Source organism: Babylonia areolata, chromosome 16, assembly GCF_041734735.1.
Source record: "Babylonia areolata isolate BAREFJ2019XMU chromosome 16, ASM4173473v1, whole genome shotgun sequence".
NCBI lineage: Eukaryota > Metazoa > Mollusca > Gastropoda > Neogastropoda > Buccinidae > Babylonia > Babylonia areolata.
In genome coordinates, this window is record NC_134891.1 from 8,664,942 (window position 1) to 8,687,441 (window position 22,500).

Below are 22,500 nucleotides of genomic sequence, written 5' to 3' on the forward strand. Positions count from 1 at the left end.
GATTTAACTCTCCTATTTTTTCCCCCCAGACAGTCGGCGTTTTACAGAAATGGACCAGCAGATGTGCTCTGATTCAATGGAGCCTGATCAGAAAGCTGGATCAGATGGCAGCAGCGTCGACCGCTCAGCTGACCAGTCATCCACTCCTGCTCCTGATAAGCTGAAAGACAGCTCCACTGCTCCTGTCCACTCCACTCCTGTGCTGTCTTCAAGCAAAGACAGGGATGGTTCACACTTGTCTCTTCTTGCTTCACCCATCACAAGCAGAAGATCTGGTCGAGCAAGGAAAAAGACTGAGAAAGGCAGCGAATTTGATGAGTTTGTGAAACGAAAGAAAAACTTTGAACTTGAAGACAGTGAGGCAGGCGTGAAGAGTTTGGCTTATACGTCGGGTGAATTTGATGCAAAGTCATCAGCACAAACGCCTGTGCATTTGTCCAAAAACTCAAATCCACCACGAAGAAGAGGTCGTCCACGAAAATCAGATACAATCAGCCGTGATGCAAAGGATCCAGAGGAGAGTAACAGCAAAGAAAGTTCAGCAGAAACTGTCATTGATGCTGAAGCTACAATGGAGTCAAAGCTAGAAGGCAGTGAAGTGGACTTGAACAGTTTAGCTGATTCTTCAAGTGAAGTTACTGCAAAACAATCCACAGAAATGTCCAATCCACCACGCAAAAGAGGTCGCCCGCGAAAATCAACCAGTCATGACACAGAACCCCATAAAAATGCAGAGGAGAGTAACAGCAAAGAAAGTTCAGCCGAAACTGCCAACAATGCTGAAGTTACAATGGAGTCAAAACCAGAAGGCATTGAGGTAGACTTGAACAGTTTAGCTGATACATCGAGTGAAGTTACTGCAAAACAATCCATACAAGTGTCCAATCCACCACGCAAAAGAGGTCGCCCACCACGCAAAAGAGGTCGACCACGAAAATCAATCAGTCCTGACACAGAACCCCATGAAAATACAGAGGAGATTAGCAGCAAAGAAAGTTTCCCAGAGGCTATTACCGCTGAAGCTACAATGGAGTCAAAACCAGAATGCAGTGAAGTGGATTTGAACCGTTTAGCTGATACATCGAATGGAGTTACAGTGAAGCAATCTGTAGAAATGTCCAATCCACCACGCAAAAGAGGTCGCCCACGAAAATCATTCGGTCATGGCACAGAACCCCATGAAAATACAGAGAAGAGAAGCAGCTCACCACCTACAGCAGTAGAAGAAGCTGTCCATCGTGATGAAGTAATGGCAGATCGGAAAACAGAACCCGCAGCAGCGGAGAAGGATCCACAGCCTGTGGTGAAAAGGAAGAGGGGTCGACCAAAGAAGATCAAACCACTGACAGACGACAGCCTGGAACACTCACAGGAACTGTCTCAGGTAATAGTTAACTTAATCATTTCTTCTTTAAAAAAAAATTACTCCTGCCGGAGTTTGCACTAGTTGGGTCACGGTAAGTATGTTATTTAAAACAATTTTAGATAGAAAATTTCCTTTTTTTTTTTTTTTTTTTTTTTTAACTGTTGGAAGGTAGAAAAGAATTCTGTTCAATGTCCTGTCACACATACTGATGACTGCAGACATGTGATTAGAATATTAATTTTGTACAACTGGAATTTTATGAAATGATTATGAATCATATAATATGGTTTATATTTATAAATAAATTTGTGATAGGAGAATTGGAAACTGAGAAACGAGGGACAGAAAGATAGTGTGTGTGTTGTGTGTGTGTGTGTGTGTGTGTGTGTGTGTGTGTGTTACAGATTTTGGTACAAACATTTTAGCAGACCAAAAAAACTTTCAGCTTTATTTTGCTTAGTTTCAATATTATTAAAGATACACATTTTAGATGAGTGGCCCCTGAAGCTTTGCTGTAAACTTTTCAGTGTTACAAAAATCAGTCACACCAACCCACCCACGCACCCAAAATGTTGAAAACAGAGGGAGAAAAGTGTGTTAAAAAAAGAAAAGAAAAGAAAAAAAAAGAAAAAAAAAGAAGTCCCTATACCAATACCAGAATACCCCACGTGTCATGTGAGTCTTGAATCCCTTGACCTCTGCTGACGAGACGAGTACCCTCACCAGTGAAGGGCTGTCACTTCACTGATAAGACAGAGCCTTACTCTGTTACAGGTCAGGGCGTCAGTAACCACTCTGTATTTATATTTTGTATGTGTATTTCTTTTTATCACAACAGATTTCTCTGTGTGAAAATCAGGGCTGCTCTCCCCAGGGAGAGTGCATCGCTACACTACAGTGCCACCCATTTTTTTTGTATTTTTTCCTGCGTGCAGTTTTTTTTTTTTAATTTGTTTTTCCTATCGAAGTGGATTTTTCTACAGAATTTTGCCAGGAACAACCCTTTTGTTGCCGTGGGTTCTTTTATGTGTGCTAAGTGCATGCTGCACATGGGACCTTGGTTTATCGTCTCATCCGAATGACTGTATCTGGATTTCTTTTGGACTGTTTTACTTTTGTTTTGAAAAAAAAAGCAAAAAAAAGCACACCATTGCTTTGGACATTAAAAAAAAAAAGATTTGTTTTTATTGATTTATTTCTGCAGCATAATAAGGATCAAGAGGAATTGGAGGTGGAAAAAAAAAATCAATTACGCCAATTGCTTTAGATATTAAAAAAAAAGAAAAAAAAGAAGAAGATTTATTTATGTATTTTCGCCATTGCGTTTATGTATTGCTTGTTGCATATGAACGAGCACGATATAAGCTCATGCTTGTTGTTGCTCAAGTCTTATTGAACGCTGTATTGCACCTTGTTTCTTGATATTAAAAAATGTTTAAACCAAGATTTATTTCTGTTGATTTATGTCGCAGCATAAGGATCAGAAGGAACCGCAAGAGGAGAAGAACAACGGGAGACCAAAGAGGAGGATATCAAGGAAAAGGTTCTCCTTCACGGAGGAAGAGGAGGAATGTGAAGAGGTTGAAACGCCACGAAAGAGACAAAGGAAGGCCGCCGGTTCGCTCCGGGAGGACAAGGAAGAGGAGTCTGAAGAGGAAGAGGAAGAGAGGAGGAAGAGATCAAAGAATTCACACCTGGACGGTGAAGAGGACTGGAGGAAGCAGGAGGAGGAGGAGGAGGAGGAGGCGGTCGTGGTGAAGAAAAGAAGAGGAGTAGGGAGGCCCAAGAAGAAGAAAGACGAAACAGCTGTTCAAATTGAGGTAGAGTGATCTGGTTTTTTAATTAATAGATACTTTTTTTCTTCAGTTTCAATGTAATAACGATTGAATGATGAGCGCATTTACGTAGCGCTTTTAAACATCAGCGAGTGTTTTACTGTGGCACGTCAGTCAGACACAAACTATATATGAACACACACACACAAACACATACACACACACACACACACGCACGCACGCACGCACACATGCGCGTGCACGCGCGCGCGCACACACACACACACACACACTCTCTCTCTCTCTCTCACACACACAGGCACACACACACTCACACACTCACACACACACACACACACACAGAGTGTACACACACACACACACACACACACACACACACACACACAGTGTGAACATTTTTCTTTTAAATATCTTACAAATTCTGACCAAAAAGATTGTACATGGTTACATTCCGATAGATAATATAGAATTGTGTCTTTTATCCCTGCAAAAAATACACTTATTATCTGGGAGTATTCCCGTCTTCATCAGCACAGAATTTGTCACAAGCATATGAGAATTTGTTTTCATTGGAACCATTTTAATCTTAGCTCTTGGATTTTTTTTTTTTTTTTTTTTTTGTATTGAATAAAATATTCTTCCAATCAAACCTCATTTCCAAAATTTGGTAATTCTGGTTTTCCAGTTAGTACTTCATAGAAACATTTCATTCCTCTTGTGTCTTTTACCATTGTAGCATACGCTTCATTTAAGCTGGTTTCTATTATGATAATTGTTGTCAAATGTTATGTTCTTTTCACTTGTCCAAAAAAAACTTTGAACTGAGTTAACAGAACCAAAGTATTCCGTTTGAGAATTTTTTTTTTAGTTTTTAGAATGTCCTGGGGACATGAAAATGGAGTGTGGCTGCCTACGTGGTGGGGGTCAAATCAGTCATACACGTAAAAGCCCACCAGTGTATACCAGTAAACATGGGAATTAAAGCCTGTGAACAAAGAAGAAGAAGATAATAAGACGTTAAGGCCAGACACGGTAGTATAAAAACGTATGAAATAAAATTGAAGTTTATGGCTTTCTGTGACATGCTATGCAAAGATATTGGACTAAACATATCTAAAAAGGTAATTTTTTGCAATTTGTCGTGACAGTTTCCATGGAAACGAATCCAAAATGGCCGACAAACAAAAAAAAATTAAAAGCTTAGAACTTTGGTACCTTTATAGATATGTTATTTCTGTTTGTTTTATTTAACTTATTTGTATTTGTTCATTATTATAGTGCAGTGGTATTTTGGAATTTTAATCAATACATTTATTATTATTTTTTTGTTGAAATGTGTATAAATTCCTTGACATAATTTTTTTCCAATGAGTGTACATTCATTCTTTTAAAAGTACTATACAAACCACCACACTATAATAAAGATGAATACATAAAGAAAGAATGTACCAAGTTTGAACATGCTATCTTTTAAAGTTTTTGAGCATTAGCATTTTGAAAAATGGTATTACGAGGACAAAACACAAAACTGAGAAAACAGGAAAAGAAAGAGATGTGCTTGTACTCACAAGAAATCACATATGTCGATGCTGTTTGAAGCTTTATTTAAGTGAATATAGTACCCAGGTGAAACGGACTATAAAGATTAGATGTTGAAGAAGCAAATTATGCAAAAAAACGAAAATCACAAAAAATCATGATTTTGGTCAAAATTTCACTACTGCTGACCAGCCGCCGTGGCGAAGTGGTTAGCGTCGCGGACTGACGGCTGGGAGGACGCGGGTTCGAATCCCAGCGGAGGTGGGTTTTTCGGCCCATGGCCGGCTCCTACCCAGAGTTGAGTGTGCTGTGGGCTTAAATGGGGAGACTGGGACCACACAGTCGAGTGTCATCCACTTCAAGGATGCGTCTTTGGGTGTGTTGCTCTAATTACCTGACCAACACTGCAAGTGTCTGTATCTCTCGGGCCTGGTTAACGCCGGGATATCATTATGACAGGAAGCGTAGAGTACAGCCTTGTCATGCAGTCCCAAACCAAAATGGACCTCCATAGCAACATCGTCATCCACATCGTCATCCTCCTCCTCCTTCATCGTCATCAATATAAACAAAATAGTCTCAAAGTCTGTGGCCTTTCATGCCCTGCTCTCATGGTGACCTCAGTTTCGATACCCCTCCACTTCTGTGCTTGGGGTGAGTCCTGTCAATGTCGTCAGTATCAGCAGATTCGTCGGGGGCTGTTGTTTGAGGGACGTGGTGGCGGTCTCCACTCTGGGAGGGACGCTCACTCAGTCTGGCTCCGCGACTAAGCCATTATTGTCGTTAGTAGGGGGCTTAGTAGGTGGTGTCCTAAGTACGTAAAATCAGAACAGGCACCACTGAACACCACCGAAGTGACTCAGCAGCAGTGCAGGGTCTCCTCTGGTGTGTGGCCTCCTGGCGACCTAACATCGATGGTTCCCTGTGGACTGCCGACGCTGGAACTGCGACGGACGAACCCGGGTGTGGCCGTGTATGGGGGAATCTAAATGAGCGGCGTGGGAGTAATGCCACTGAAACGGTGCAGATGATGGGGCAGCAAAAAAAAAAAAAAAAAAAAAAAAAAAAATTTCACTACTGTGTCTGGCCTTAAGAACTCAGGGAACTGGGGAAAGTTCTTGAGGTGTTGTTTGACTGTGTTCAGCCGGGTAATGTTTTCTACTACTTTTATTTCCCTTCTTCTTCTATACATGTGTGTTCCCCAGCAGTTTTCTATTTTCATCCTGTCCTTATCCCACAGCTGTATGTCAGTGCAGATGTACCACTTGAGTGCAGATTAGGTATTTATGGACCGAATGCATGAAGTCTGTTGTCATGTTGTTTATATCGAAAGCACAAAAGAAAAGGTGACTCGAATAATATGCGCAACAGTAAGAAGAACAATAACGACAGTCGTCTGGTTTTCTGTTTGCAAGCATGTAGTTGAAGCCGCACACAGTAAAGTTCTATGGGTTGTTTAACAAGTGTTCCCAGTGTGTGTGTGTTGCAAGACGGCGTTGACTACACCTAGACACAATATCTGTGACCAGCTGTCGGAAGCTTTTAGGAATATTTTGCATGCATTCGGTCATGGTGATTGAATGGTGAAAAGCCTGATGTAAATGTGTATGGCAAGTCCGTACATGCATGTGAGTGTGTATTATTCCCATTTATGCTTTATTTTTCTTATTGAAAGTCTCAGTGTGTGGATGCATAGTACAATTAGAAGAGACTGTATAACTATAAGTGTACTGCACTTCCGTGATCTAAAGTGCTGATGCTTTCTTCAGAAGTGTTTGCGCTGTGAGGAGAAGATGGAGAGTCTGGCAGCCTACAAGACTCATCTGATGAACATACATGCTGCTCTTGTAAGTGGAACGGCCAGATGTATGTTTTTTCACCTGATCATTTTGCTGGGCATTTACAAATTGTGTGTGTGTGTGTGTGTTTGCGTGCTTGCTTGCTTGTTTGCATGTGTGTTTGTGTATGCGTGCCTCTGTGTGTGGGTGTGGGTGTGTGTTATGAGTGACTGCAGTGAGGTGGACATGATTGTAATGTCAGTGAAAGCAGTGATGTGGACATGATTGTAATGTGAGTGACTACAGTGAGGTGGACTTGATTGTAATATGAATGACTGCAGTGAGGTGGACATGATTGTAATATGAATGACTGCAGTGAGGTGGATATGATTGTAATGCCAGTGACTGCCGTGAGGTGGATATGATTGTAATGCCAGTAACTGCCGTGAGGTGGACATGATTGTAATGTGAGTGACTGCAGTGAGGTGGACATGATTGTGATGTGAGTGACTGCAGTGAGGTGGACATGATTGTGATGTGACTGACTGCAGTGAGGTGGACATGATTGTGATGTGAGTGACTGCAGTGAGGTGGACATGATTGTGATGTGACTGACTGCAGTGAGGTGGACATGATTGTAATATGAGTGACTGCAGTGAGGTGGATATGATTGTAATGTGAGTGACTGCAGTGAGGTGGACATGATAAATGATGATTGTAACATGACTGCAGTGAGGTGGACATGATAAATGATGATTGTAACATGACTGCAGTGAGGTGGACATGATAAATGATGATTGTAACATGACTGCAGTGAGGTGGACATGATTGTGAGTGACTGCAGTGAGGTGGACATGATTGTAATGTGACTGACTGCAGTGAGGTGGACATGATTGTAATGTGAGTGACTGCAGTGAGGTGGACATGATTGTAATATGAATGACTGCAGTGAGGTGGACATGATTGTAATGTGACTGACTGCAGTGAGGTGGACATGATTGTAATGTGAGTGACTGCAGTGAGGTGGATATGATTGTAATGCCAGTGACTGCCGTGAGGTGGACATGATTGTAACATGACTGCAGTGAGGTGGACATGATTGTAATGTGAGTGACTGCAGTGAGGTGGACATGATTGTAATGTGAGTGACTGCAATGAGGTGGATATGATTGTAATGTGAGTGAAAGCAGTGAGGTGGTTATGACATGATTGTAATGTGAGTGACTGCAGTGAGGTGGACATGATTGTAATGTGACTGCAGTGAAGTGGACATGATTGTAACATGAGTGACTGCAGTGAGGTGGACATGATTGTAATGTGAGTGACTGCAATGAGGTGGATATGATTGTAATGTGAGTGACTGCAGTGAGGTGGATATGATTGTAATGTGAGTGACTGCAGTGAGGTGGATATGATTGTAACATGACTGCAGTGAGGTGGACATGATTGTAATGTGAGCGACTGCAGTGAGGTGGACATGATTGTAACATGACTGCTGTGAGGTGGACATGATTGTAATGTGAGTGACTGCAGTGAGGTGGACATGATTGTAACGTCAGTGACTGCAGTGAGGTGGATATGATTGTAATGTGAGTGACTGCAGTGAGGTGGATATGATTGTAATGTGAGTGACTGCAGTGAGGTGGACATGATTGTAACATGACTGCAGTGAGGTGGACATAGTTGTAACATGAGTGACTGCAGTGAGGTGGACATGATTGTAACACGACTGCACTGAGGTGGACATGATTGCAGTACAGCCCGGAGTGCCCGGAAGGAGAGCAGACCCACGCAGCCATCCAGAAGATCCTGAAGAAGATCAAGTACGTCCTGTGTCCCATGTGCCGAAAGCCCTTCAGGTTCGCCCAGTACTTCCGCCATCACCTGGAGTGGTGCGGGCGTGAGGTGCGTGGTACTTTGTAAACAATGAATAATGGAAATAATGGGTAATCATAGTTTGCTCTCTACCATCCGTAGCACAGATGTCCGGAGCGCTAACAATCAATATCAAAATTGGGAAGAAAAGAAAGAAAAATCTTATAAGCAGGACAAAGGAATGTGTCGGTGACGGATAGCACACACGCGCGAGCACACACACACACACACACATGCACGCATGCACACACACACATGCACACACACACACATAACAGTATGTTACAGTACAATACAGCACAGTACAGTACAGTGCTGTGCAGCGCAGTACAGTATTGTACAGCGTGGTCAGTGCTACATGGAACAACATGAAGTCGAAGATAAACAAGTACAGGTCAACAACAAAGCGTAGGAAGTACCTACAAGTGCAGGTCAACAACAAAGCGTAGGAAGTATTACCTTTCTCCCAATCCTGCTGTTTTGCTTAAAAAAAAAAGAAAAAAAAAAAAAGTGCAAACATCACGTACTTCCAAGTACTGTTTTGTTTTGAAACTTTGCAGATTAATGACTTGGCATTCCTCCAGACTTTGCTGTTTTATTTTCTGAAGTGTGTAAACGTTAAAGTTTCTTCCACTTCCATTGGTGTGAGTATTTCTGTATCATACAGATTTTTGTATTGGCATTTTGGTGATTTCTCCCCCCTCCCCTTTGTTTTACCTTGTTTCGGTATTAAGACACGCACTTTGGTAAAGTGGCACTTGACTCCGGCTGCAAACTTTTCGGTAGTACAAAAATCACTCTCTCACACCCACATGATTCTCTGCCATTAACATAGTGTGCAAATATTCATTATCTTGTACATTTCTTTTGACGGGCGCCATAGCCGAATGGTTAAAGAGTTGGACTTTCGATCTGAGGGTCCCGGGTTTGAATCACGGTGACGGCACCTGGTGGGTAAAGGGTGGAGATTTTTACGATCTCCCAGGTCAACATATGTGCAGACCTGCCAGTGCCTGAAGCCCCTTCGTGTGTATACGCAAGCATAAGATCATATACGCACGTTAAAGATCCTGTAATCCATGTCAGCGTTCGGTGGGTTATGGAAACAAGAACATACCCAGCATGCACACCCCCGAAAGCGGAGTATGGCTGCCTACATGGTGGGGTAAAAACGGTGATACACGCAAAAAGCCCACTCGCGTATATACGAGTGAACGTGAGAGTTGAAGCCCACGAACGTAGAAGAAGAAGAAGAAGAAGAAGTACTTTTCTTTTTTCTTTTTTTTTTTTGCTGCCTGTCTATCTGCACTGTTTCAGTGGCATTACTCCCACACTACTCATTCTGAATCTTCCATACATGGCCACACCGGGGCTTGTCTGTCTCAGTCCCAGTGTCGGCAGTCCACTAAGAACTATCAGTGTTAGGTCGCCAGGAGGCCACATACCAGAGGAGACCTTGCACTACTGCTGAGTACTTCGGTGATGTTCAGTAGTGCCTGTTCTGATAGATATTCATTTTCTTATGCATTCAAAGATTCATTTCCTCATACAGTTAAGTGTTTTTTCTCACTCATTCAGTATTCATTTTCTGCTACATTCAAATATTCATTTTCTCATACACTCACATGTTCATTTTCTCGTTTATTGAAATGTACATTTTCTCTTATATTTAAATATTTATTTTCTCATACATTGAAATTTTCACAGTCTCATATATTCAAACATTCAGTTTCCCTGACATTCAAACATTAATTTTCTTTCGCATTCAAATTTTCATTTTCTCTAACATACCAAATCTTCATTTTCTCATACATTCATTTTTTCATACATTCAAATGTTCTCATAAATTCAAATATTCATTTTTATATACATTCAAATATTCACTTTTACATACATTTAAACACTCAATTTCCCATACATTCAAACATTGATTTTCTCTTACATTCAACTATTCATTTTTTCTTACAATCAAAACCTTCATTTTCTCATGCAGTCAAAGATTCACATACATTCAAACATTCAATGTCCCATACATTCTGATTCAAACATTTATTTTCTCATACATTGAAATATGCATTTTCTCATGCATTCCAAATCTTCGTTTTCTCATGCAATCAAATATTCATTTTGTCACACATTTATTCATTTTGTCATACATTCAAACGTTCATTTTGTCACACATTTATTCATTTTGTCATACATTCAAACGTTCATTTTGTCAAACGTTCATTTTGTCACACATTTATTCATTTTGTCATACATTCAAACGTTCATTTTGTCACACATATATTCATTTTGTCATACATTCAGACATTCTTTTTCTCATCCATTCAAACGTTCACGCACCCGCCGAAAACGGAATATGGCTGCCTACATGGCAGGGTAAAAAAAAAAAGATCAAACACCTAAAAGCCCACTCATGTACATGCGAGTGAACGTGGGAGTTGCAGCCCACGAACGAAAAAGAAGAAGAAACGTACATGTTCTCACACGTTTCTCTGTCGTCACGGGATGTGCAGATGGAGAAAGCCATCTGCAGGGTCTGTGGCCACGAGCTGAAGGCCATGTGGATGCAGCAGCACGAGCGAGATCACCGTAAGAAGGAGGCTCGAAAAGAGGAGAAGCAGAAAGTGGAGGAGGGGAAGGGGGAGGAGGGGGAGGAGCAAGACGTCAGCATCAACAGGACCATGAAACGCAAAGCTGCCACCGCGTAAGTGACGGTTTCAGTTACTCAAAGAGGCGTCGCTGTGTTCGGACATATCCATGTACGCTACACGGCTTCTGCTCGGCAGATGCCTGACCAGCAGCTAAACGCAGCACATTAAGTCGGGCCTTGAGTACATGCATTTATGTTTGTGTACCTGTCACAGTGGATTTCTATGTAATTTTGTCGGGTTAACTCACTCGGGACGACAAGTTTTCTCCCTTGCTTTTCCCCACAGAGAGCCCATTTGTAAGAGTTTGGAAAAAAATTACAAAAAATTCAAAATACAGAGTAAGAAAATGAAACTTTCAGAACTGGTTTATTACTTGTTGAGCTATTACATATAAAAAAAATCAAATTTTTCATCTTATTTTAACAGTTTTGCCATATGTAGAAAATAATGCCAATTTTTCACCCTGAATCACCATACCCATGCTCGCTTTCTGCATTAAATTCGCTTTCTTCTTCGTCATCATCCACCTCTTCAATGTCCGACCCTTCAGTTTGTAGCATTTCAAGTACTTCGACAACCCTGAAACGTTGCCGTCACTGCCTTGTTCACTTCACAACATTCTGAGAAGAGCCCGCTTTGCTAACAGGCTGGCACGCGAGCAGACGACCGGTCAGTGACTTTGTCAGAGTGTGTGCAAGACGGGCCACACATGCCAGGCTGACCAATCATACCGTTCGATTGTGGAGTGACCCAGAATAGCACACTCTGCTTGGCTAATCACAAAATCACGTGCACAGCGTGTGATGGAATTTTACTTTTGGAGAATGCTATTCCATTCCTTCGTCCGAATCCGACTACGTTTTGTGTAGGAATGCGTGAGCATTCCTTCGTCTGGAGAGAGTTAAGATAAGTGATACAAAAACAGCACATGCCCAAAAAGGCATATTGAAATTTTTTTTTTTTTTTTTCAAAGCTGTCAACAGTTATCTCACTCTCAAATCAGCAAAAACATAAGAATTTAATGTTTTCCAGAGTTTGAGGGAGAGAGAGAGGGTTAAAAAAAAAGAAGAAAAAAAAGAGAAAAAAAAGAAGTGCTAAAGCTTGTTGACCGCACCGAAAACGCAACAGCCGACAACGTTGCACTTGCTTTTCTTGCTACGAGAATGATTTCTCTTGAATGGTTTCCCTTTAAATGCATGTCGGTGTCAGGATTACTATCAGAGTTGTCCCAGCTGAATTGTGCCCAACAGCAGTCTTTCACAACACGACAGTTTTCATCAACATACTGATGTTGATCGTCTTATTCTTATTCTTAGTCTTGTTGCTTATAGTCCAGCCGATTGCACAGGGTCATATCAGGACTGTCAAACCATACAAATGCTCAACCGCGTCAACATAAAACTGTCACATTTACAAAAACGCACTGAGACAAACCCACAAAACACAGTTCATGACACAGTATCGCAACCATTTAGCCCCTTATGGCAAATAAGACTAGGCCATGCTGAGGACGCCAGCCATTCTGCTGAATTTATCATCCCCAGATTACAAAATATTGTAAAAAAAAAAACCCAAAAAAACCTCAAAGCCAAACAAAAAAATACATAAAAAGGCCATATAGGCAAATAACACTGCAGAATGGGCAGCTCGTGCCCATCCCAGTGTTTACATCTCATGACCTAATCGCCAGAGCAAAACAGCACAGATAGTACATCACAGACTGTGGAAAAGAGTAAAAAGTGTCAAGGCTTGCTTGAAAAAAGAAAGGGGAATGGACTGGGAAGGCAGAAAAAGGAGACAACAGTGAAGATAGGAAAAAAAAAAAAGGCAGAAACAAAGAGAGTGACAGAAAAGAGGAAATTTCTAGCACAGAATTTCCAGAAGGCGGGGATGCTGTTTATACTGAAAGATCCCCCCAGCATCCCCACAGGGGGATTGATCGTCTTGTGGAAGAAGACGAAGAAGAAGAGTGGTGATTTACACACCATACGTACACACTTCACCCGTAGATATTTGCCTTGACTATAAGCTATCTACTCTGACCTTTTCTGCAGTCAATGGATCTGGCCCCAAGTATCTTTCTGAACTCCTCCATATCTATACCCCGTCTCGCCAGCTCCGTTCTTCCTCTGATACTCGACTTCTCAGGATACCTCACGTCAGAAGTAAGACACAGATGGACACAGATCGTTTTCTTTTCAATCGCCAAAGACGTGCAACAAGCTCCCTGATAACCTCCGTTATTCTGATTCCCGTCGCATCTTTTAATTAAATCTCGTCTCAAAACTCACCTTTTCCCTCAGCAGTAAGTTCAATTGTGGCAGGTCCACTTCCTTTGCATTAGCTGTGCTTGACTATGTATGTATACATATGTATGTGTACATAACTACATGCATGTGTATGAATGTGTATTGTGTGTGCGTGCGTTTTTGTAAGTTTGTGCCTGCCTATGTGTGCGTATGTGTTATGGTAGCTGTTAGATACACATGTATTGTTAAAGTGTATGTACGCAGTGTGTGTGTGTGTGTGTGTGTGTGTGTGTGTGTGTGTAGTCATATTTTGGTGTATGTATGTAACATAGATGTAATGTTTTATGTTAACAAAGCATTTTTGTAAAGCACCTAGAGCAGATTTCTGGATAGTGTGCTATATAAGTATCCATTATTATTGTTATTATGATTATTATTATTATTTAACACTCATTAATTGTTCATGACTTCTTGCAGCTCCCTGCTGAAGATGAAGGCAGTCAGTCAGGAAAAGGAGGACAAGTTTCATTCCAAAAAGAACCGGAAATCCAAAAAACATGATGGCGAGTGGGACGCAAACAGTCAGGATGAGGAGGAGGATGAGGACGAGGACGTTTATTCTGGTGAAGAAAGCGGTTCGGACGTTGAGAGATTCACTTCTTTCCGCTATCCGGGTAAGTTGGGGTTTGTGGGTATTGGAGCAAGAGATTTTTTTATTTTATTCATTTTTTGTTACTTTGTTTCTGGTGTAACCCCCGAAAACGGGGCATGGCTGCCTAGATGGCAGAGTAAAAACGGTCATGTACGTGAAAACCCACTTGCGTACATACAAGTGAACGTGGGAGTTGCAGCCCACGAATGAAGAGGAAGGATTTCTGATGTCAGGTTGGGAAGAACAGGTCAGAAGTCTGGGTTTTGTTGGATATAGGGTGTGTACACAATGTTGGTTTTGATTTGTAATGATGTCATCCTGTGTACGTTTCAGCAGTGTTGTGATTCTCTTTCACGCACACACAGACACACACACTCACACACACACACACACACACACACTTTTATACAGACACAGACACACACATGCACACACATACACGCATGCGCGCAGATGCGCACATATGCACACGCATGCTTGCACATGCTTGCATGCACACACACACACACACATGTGCACACACACACTTTCGCACTCACACACCCACACACACTCATGTGCATACTCCCACACACACACACACGTGCATGATTGCTTGCGCACAACGTAGACACATACACCAAAAAAAGAAAAGAAAAAAGCTCATCTTTACATTGTGGGCTCAACAGCAGATCAATATTGCCCATCAGGGAGGATTTGTCTGATGTTTTGACGGGCGCAATAGCCGAGTGGTTAAAGCGTTGGACTGTCAATCTGAGGGTCCCGGGTTCGAATCATGGTGACGGCGCCTGGTGGGTAAAGGGTGGAGATTTTTACGATCTCCCAGGTCAACATATGTGCAGACCTGCTAGTGCCTGAACCCCCTTCGTGTGTATATGCAAGCAGAAGATCAAATACGCACGTTAAAGATCCTGTAATCCATGTCGGCGTTCGGTGGGTTATGGAAACAAGAACATACCCAGCATGCACACCTCTGAAAACGGAGTATGGCTGCCTACATGGCGGGGTAAAAACGGTCATGCATGTAAAAGCCCACTCGTGTGCATACGAGTGAACGCAGAAGAAGAAGAAGAAGAAGTCTGATGTTTTATGTTTATGTCATATTACTTACTGACATTTAGGTCTTAAAAACAATATTAAAAACATCAGACGGAGGTGACAGAATTGGAAGGTACGTGGAAAAACAATGACTCAGTTTCATCTTGTTCAAAGTTTCCTTTTTTTTGTGTGTGTGTATGCGTGCAGATAGTCGAAAGGTAATCAATCGTGCACCAGATTATTTCCAAGAGCATCAAAAGTTTCTGGACAAACTGCCCAAGGGGAACTTATTCACATCATTATTACCGCAGCATGCTGAGTGGAGTCCCCTGTCTGAAAGGTAAGGATTGTAGACAATGGAGTGATGTGGAGTGATGGCTTAGAGGTAACGCGTCCACATAGGAGGCGAGAGAATCTGAGTGCACTGGTTTGATTCCCGGCAGTCGCCAGTATTTTCTCTCCCTCCACTAGACCTTGAGTGGTGCTCTGTATGCTAGTCATTTGGATGAGACGATAAAACGAGGTCTTGTGTGCAGCATGCACTTAGCATACGTAAAAGAACCCACGGCAACAAAAGGGTTGTCCCTGTCAAATTTCTGTAGAAAAATCCACTTTGATAGGAAAACTTAAAAAACTGCAGGCAGGAAAAAACACCCCCCCAAATGGGTGGTGCTCTTAGTGTAGCAACGGGCCCTCCCTGGGGAGAGCAGCCAGAATTTCACACAGAGAAATCTGTTGTGACAAAAAGAGCAATACAATACAATACAATACAATACAGTACAGTACAGTACAGTGCAGTACAGTGCAGTACAGTACAGTACAGTACAGTACAATTCAATACAGTACAGTACAGTTCAGTACAATACAATACAATGCAATACAATGTAACTTGCTGCTTCTTTTTGCTCCCCAGTTATTGGGGCAGCGCATATCATTCGTCTAAAATTAGCCTAGCGTGTGGTTTACCAGCGTCAGCTATATCTATATAATATGTAGCAGCAAGGCTTCTCAAGGGCAGAACAACGAAGTCCTCCTCGTTGTCTATGGCCATTGTTCTCTTCTCCGTGCTGTCGAATATCGCGCGCCAGTCCATTGGTTGATCACAAGTATCATTATTATAGTCAGAACAGACGGGTGCAATAGCCGAGTAGTTAAAGCGTTGGACTGTCAATCTGAGGGTCCTGGGTTCGAACCACGGTGACGGCGCCTGGTGGGTAAAGGGTGGAGATTTTTCCGATCTCCCAGGTCAACACATGTGCAGACCTGCTAGTGCCTGAACCCCCTTCGTGTGTATATGCAAGCAGAAGATCAAATATGCATGTTAAAGATCCTGTAATCCATGTCAGCCAGCGTTCGGTGGGTTATGGAAACAAGAACATACCCAGCATGCACACCCCCGAAAACGGAGTATGGCTGCCTACATGGCGGGGTAAAAACGGTGATACACGTAAAAGCCCACTCATGTGCATACGAGTGAACGCAGAAGAAGAAGAAGAAGATCACAAGTATCATTATTGTAGTCAGAGCGAGGCTGCTATTAATATGCCTGATCCTACAATTCACGTTGTCAGTCTGTTTGTCTTTCTCTCTGTCGGTGAACGTAGACTCACAGAAATACGCACAGATACAGTCACACACACAACATACAGAGCCGTGACCGTGCTGTTCACATTCAGTGCATGTCCTAGAACACACAGGGGCTATGCCGTGATGACGTATGCTGTACGTCCCAATACCTTGCTCTTTCTGTTTTCGCTCTGCATAGCGGAGAAGTTGTCTGCCAGGCAGGCAAGAAGAATTAGTTCCCTCGATATTCCTGGGCGTGGGATGGTGGTGGAGGAGTGTGTGTGGGTGTGGGACGGTGAGCGGAAGGGGGTGGGGGTGTGCTGGGACCCCCCGTTCTCTCTCTGTTTGTTTCTCTCTCAGTCGTTCTTTGTGTGTGCATGTCACAAACTAGTTTATGAGAGTGTGATATGACCATGTGTGTGTGTGCATGTGTTCGTGTGTTGGTGTGAGTGTGGGTGTGGGTAATGTTGGAAATAGGGAGTGTAGATGTTTGTCTGTATGTGTGTGTGTGTGTGTGTGTGTGGGGAGGGGGTGGGGGTGTAATGTGGGAGATGGGAAATGTAGATGTGTGTGTTGTAAATTGCATTAAATAATGATTATAATTCCTGAGAGTTTTGATAGCTGGAACGCAGAATGATATATATATATATATATATATATCTACAGAGTAGATAATAAATACATCTTTAAAAATAAAGTATGCATATATTTTTTATGCCGCCAACCTCAGTAGAGTGGGAGGTGTGACTAAACTGCGAATAGCAGGCCTGAGTGGTGAAATGTGGGAGATGGGGAATGTAGATGTGTGTATGTGTGTTTCTCTGTATGTGTGTGTTTGTGTGTTATTAGTTGCATTATATAAAGATTATAATTCCTGAGAGCTTTTTGGTAGCAGGAATGCAGCATGGTACGTATACAATTGAGAGAGAGAGGGAGAGAGAGAGAGAATATATATCTACATATACACTTTTTATACACTGATACAGTCAACCTCAGTAGTGCGGGAGATATGACTGAACTGCGAATCACAAGCCTGATTTTTTATTTTCTCAGCATTCAGCATCACCAGATGTGACGGCAGTGAAAGGGTTAACATGACTGCGGGCAGTGAGAGTAAACTGCGAATTACAAGCCTGATTTTTTATTTTCTCAGCTTACTGCATCACCAGATGTGACGGCAGTGAAGGCTCAGCTTACTGCATCACCAGATGTGACGGCAGTGAAAGGGTTAACATGACTGTGTGCAGTGAGCGTGCCGAGTACTTGCCAGAGACGAGAGAGAGCGTGGCGGTCAGCTTCAAACGGGGGCTGACCAGACCGACCGAGCCAGCCACCCTCCAGTGGGGAGAGTCCATTTGCGACGACAGTAAGTTAGCTTTGGGGCCTGACTGTGTGTGAGCACACCTTTAACTCACTGACGTAAGGTAGCATTCCGGACGACGGAACGCTGTAGCGGTTTCGACAATTAAAACTTTTTCCACGTTTTCCTCATGGGGTAGCATAACAATCGCAGCTACACCGGACATTACGAATGTGTCAAGGGTCGAATGGAAAGTTTCTTCATGAGATTCCTTAACAACACACTCCACAGCGAGCCAGCGAGTTCAGAACCCCACACAAGTGGAAATTTTTGGAGCAAACTAGATCAAGACAGTTGCCTTTACCGCTGCTGAAGTGATTGAAATGCTTGAAACTGAAAGTTTTGACATCGACGAGGATGATGAAGACATTGAATAAAGTACCTGCAGTGAAGAGAGCTACTGGCAAGTAGGTACTGATAGTGACTCAGCTTCTGAGAGCAGTGAAGAGGGAGGGGTTAGTAGGTCAGGTACAGTGAGTTTCATTCAGTTACTTTATGTTTTGTATTTTTTGTGATTTTATTTTTTTCCTAACCTTAACAAAAGGGTCGTCTGCAGGGAAAAGCAAGGGAGAGAACTATTCGTCCGGAGTGAGTTAATACTGATTTGGTGTCATATACTGCATCATGTTTAACCCTCTTACCCCCAGATCGCCCAGCACTAACGCCAGGGGAACAAACTCTTCCAATTTTTGATAGTAGGTTAGTTATTAAACAATTGATAGAAATATGATTATCTTTTGTTGTTGCCCATAGTTATTTTCCCTGTATTCTACAAACAGTAAAGTTGCAAAAGGGTATTTGTGTCCAGGCTCATGTTCTTTTGCACTCACACAATAAAAGTAAAAGCGTCAAATTTGACAGCTTTGAAAACAAATTAAAAAAAAAAATTACAGTATAGTTTTTCAAAATATGTTTGTCTGGTCTGCAGTGTCTTCTAACACATCTTCTTATTCTTCTTTTTTTTTTTCCTCAACTTGAGTTGCAACAATGAACATGCTGATTTTTATGGTTTTTTTTTTTTTTTTTTTTTTTCAGTTTGAGGGCTGCTGCATTTTCCCTTGATGGTGGGGAGAAAAACAACAAACAAACAAACGACAAAAAAACAAAAAGCACACCTACCCTAACCTCGTTTATAAATGTAAACAACAGTGGCTGCACCCATTGTAAGCATGTGTTTAGCGGGCGCTAGCAGGCTCTCTGCAGTCAGAGACAGCAGGTTTTTTTTTTGTTTGTTTGTTTTTTTTTTTTTTTGCTGCCCCATCATCTGCACCGTTTCAGTGGCATTACTCCCACACCGCTCATTTAGATTCCCTCATACACGGCCACACCCGGGTTCGTCCGTCGCAGTTCCAGCGTCGGCAGTCCACAGGGAACCATCGATGTTAGGTTGCCAGGAGGCCACACACCAGAGGAGACCCTGCACTGCTGCTGAGTCACTTCGGTGGTGTTCAGTGGTGCCTGTTCTGTTTTAACGTACTTAGGACACCACGTACTAAGCCCCCTACTAACGACAAGAATGGCTTAGTCGCGGAGCCAGACTGAGTGAGCGCCCCTCCCAGAGTGAAGACCACCACCACAGCAGGTTTTTAGCAGGCGCTGGCAGGCGCTTCGTGGTAACAAGGGTTAAAAAAACCCAAAACTCCCAAACTTTTCATAAGCTGGTGTGTTTCTGCGTTTTTTTTTTTTTTTTTATAAAAAAAAGAAAGAAAAAAGATCTGAATAAAAATAAGTTGTAAGCGAGAGAACTGACCAGGTAGGAATGACAGAGAGCAGAAAAGACCAAAGGAACATGATACAGTGTTGACATCACAAAGAGATACAACACACCTGCGTACGCATTCGCGCATACACTTGTGCACACATGTGTACAAACACACCTGTATGTTCAACTGGACACACATTTGCACTCTCACTCTCTCTCACACACACACACAACACACACACGCGTGCACACTCCATCACCTTCCTTTTTAATGCACTCGGGACGGCCAGTCAGTTTTCTCCCTTTCTTCCCATCTTCCCCCTCCCTTCCTCCATCCCTCGCACCTGCGGGTAAATGTGTACCTGCGGGTAACCTGCCTAAGGCAAGGCAAACTGCCGGAGGGTAAGCAGTAACCGGTGTTCATGTTCACAAGAGCCTAACCGCGGTTGTCCAAACCTAAAGGCAATTTACCCATACTATCTGCCAAGGGTGACAGCCCACGAAGCAGAGGTAAATATGGCAAATCCTTTCGTTGCATTGGTTTTGTTAAGGGAAAACGGGCGGTATTTTTTGAGAGACCGTGTCTTGAATACGGCCCCTGATAATTTGATGTTATCCTTTGTTCTCTTGGCTGTCAAAATGGATGTGTTGAGACTGGCAGACGTCATTATGTTCCACATGACTTATGTATGTAGCTGTGAAGTGAGTGCACTTGCAGACGATAAATGATGGAATGCCAGAGATTTGCAGTGCATCGAAATTCGATCATTCCAGAGACATATCTGAATCTGAACTCCATTATTTTATTCCATTTTTGCAATTAGCCGAAAAGCATGGAGGACTTCTTCTCCTCTTCTTCAGCGTTCACTCGTATGCACATGAGTGGGCTTTTATGTGTATGACCATTTTTACCCCGCCATGTAGGCAGCCATACTCCGTTTTTGGGGGGTGTGCATGCTGGGTATGTTCTTGTTTCCATAACCCACCGAACGCTGACATGGATTACAGGATCTTTAACGTGCGTATTTGATCTTCTGCTTGCATATGCACACGAAGGGGGTTCAGGCACTAGCAGGTCTGCACATATGTTGACCTGGGAGATCGTGAAAATCTCCACCTTTTACCCACCAGGCGCCGTCACTGTGATTCGAACCCGGGACCCTCAGATTGACAGTCCAACGTTTTAACCACTCGGCTATTGCGCCCGTCACATGGAGGACAATGCGTCAGAATGCGAAAGTGGCCCTCAAATTCGAAAAGTTGCTGACTCTCGTCAATGCTCAGATTCGAAAAGTTGCTGACTCTCGTCAATGCTTTGCCACTGGCGCGTGCTTTAAAATTTTTTTTTTAATTTAATTTTTAGATTGTCACACTGCGGTGCGGTGCGAAGTAAAAGAGCATGCGCAGAAGGGAATCCCTGTGATTTCTAATTATAGACGATGGGTTAGCTGCTTGAGCACACCACGTGTGTCTTAAATATAAAGATAACTTAACCTTCACTTTAAACTGTACTTGCAGGTCCTTACCATTGTCAAAGGTAACTTACCTGAAGGTAAAATGAATTTTGTCTTGAATACGGCCCCTAACGTCCAGTGGGTGTCTGAATGGCCTAGCCTGTCACTTTCATCGTTATAAATGCGGTTTTCTTCGTCTTCATCCACCTCAGTGTGAGGGCCTAAACTAACACCATTGTAAAGATGCCAGGAGTGCAAAAAATGCTGTCAATGTCACCTCTTTTGTCGTTTGTACAGAAAGAGTTAATACTGCTGTTTTAGCTTCTTCCCTTTTTTTCTCTCGTGACTTTGTCTGATCATGTCCTGCCTTTCCAGGGCAAGGGACAGCATTTGTGGGCGGCTGTGTGTGGGCCATGGAGTGGTGTCCCTTGGACGAGGAGGTGGACAGACCAGAGCAGGTGTTGGCCGTGTCTGGGAGCCGGGAGATGTGGGACAACTGGCCCCTCTTCCAGAGAGGTTCGGGTCCAGGGTGCATCCAGTTCTGGACCACCAGCCCCCTGGGCAGAAGCCGGTAAGGTGTTTTTTTTCGTTTGTTTGTTTCTTTTTTTTTTTTTTTTGCTGTCCCTTCATCTGCTCCGTATCAGTTATATTTCTCTTTCGTGTTGAAAGCTTCTCTGAAGGCCTTCAACATCAGCCACGACATATGGGAGCTGAATGCAATGGACGGACCAAAGTGGCGTTCAGCTGTCCACAAAGGCGCCAAATCCTGTGAGGCCAACAGAATCGCCGTAGCAGAGCAACGCAGACAGGCCAGGAAAAGCAGTATCAGCAAGTCCCCGACAGCCGCCACCATTCCCTCTCCACACTGCATCAGAACCTTCCGGGCGCGGATTGATCTGACCAGTCATCTGCGCACCCACAGAGCCCAACCCACCCACCCCCAGGATGACTAGATGGTCCTCGTCGATCCCCAACGGACGAACCACACATCAGTTGTATTTCTCACACACCGCTCATTCCAAGTGCTCCGCCATACACAGTCACAACACACACATCAGGTATAAAGGGTATTGTGAATTTTTGTTTGTTTCTTTGTCGGTTTTTTTGCTGCTCCATAATCTGCACTGTTTCAGTGGCATTACTCACACGCTACTCGTTCCGAATCCCCCAGTGGTTGAGTGATGGCCTAGAGGTAACGCGTCTGCCTAGGAAGCGAGAGAATCTGAGCATGCTGGTTTGAATTATGGCTCAGCCGCCGATATTTTCTTCCCCTCCACTAGACCTTGAGTGGTGGTCTGGCCGCTAGTCATTCAGATGAGATGATAAACTGAGGTCCCATGTGCAGCATGCACTTAGCGCATGTAAAAGAACCCACGGCAACAAAAGGGTTGTTCCTGGCAAAATTCTGTAGAAAAATCCACTTTGATAGGAAAAACAATTAAAACTGCACGCAGGAAAAAATACCCCA

General features: G+C 43.0%; 1 protein-coding gene across 1 annotated transcript in view; it reads left to right on the forward strand.

Annotated features, from left to right (window-relative positions):
* Positions 1-22,500, forward strand: part of LOC143291118 (uncharacterized) — a 57,459-nt gene that overhangs the window by 1,250 nt on the left and 33,709 nt on the right. Inside the window, exons 2-10 of the mRNA XM_076600747.1 lie at positions 30-1,384; positions 2,839-3,186; positions 6,471-6,548; positions 8,235-8,384; positions 10,874-11,064; positions 13,738-13,934; positions 15,158-15,290; positions 17,764-17,882; positions 21,408-21,603. Coding sequence (XP_076456862.1) covers positions 50-1,384; positions 2,839-3,186; positions 6,471-6,548; positions 8,235-8,384; positions 10,874-11,064; positions 13,738-13,934; positions 15,158-15,290; positions 17,764-17,882; positions 21,408-21,603 — 2,747 coding nt within the window. The 5' untranslated portion in view covers positions 30-49. The remainder of the gene's footprint in view (positions 1-29; positions 1,385-2,838; positions 3,187-6,470; positions 6,549-8,234; positions 8,385-10,873; positions 11,065-13,737; positions 13,935-15,157; positions 15,291-17,763; positions 17,883-21,407; positions 21,604-22,500) is intronic.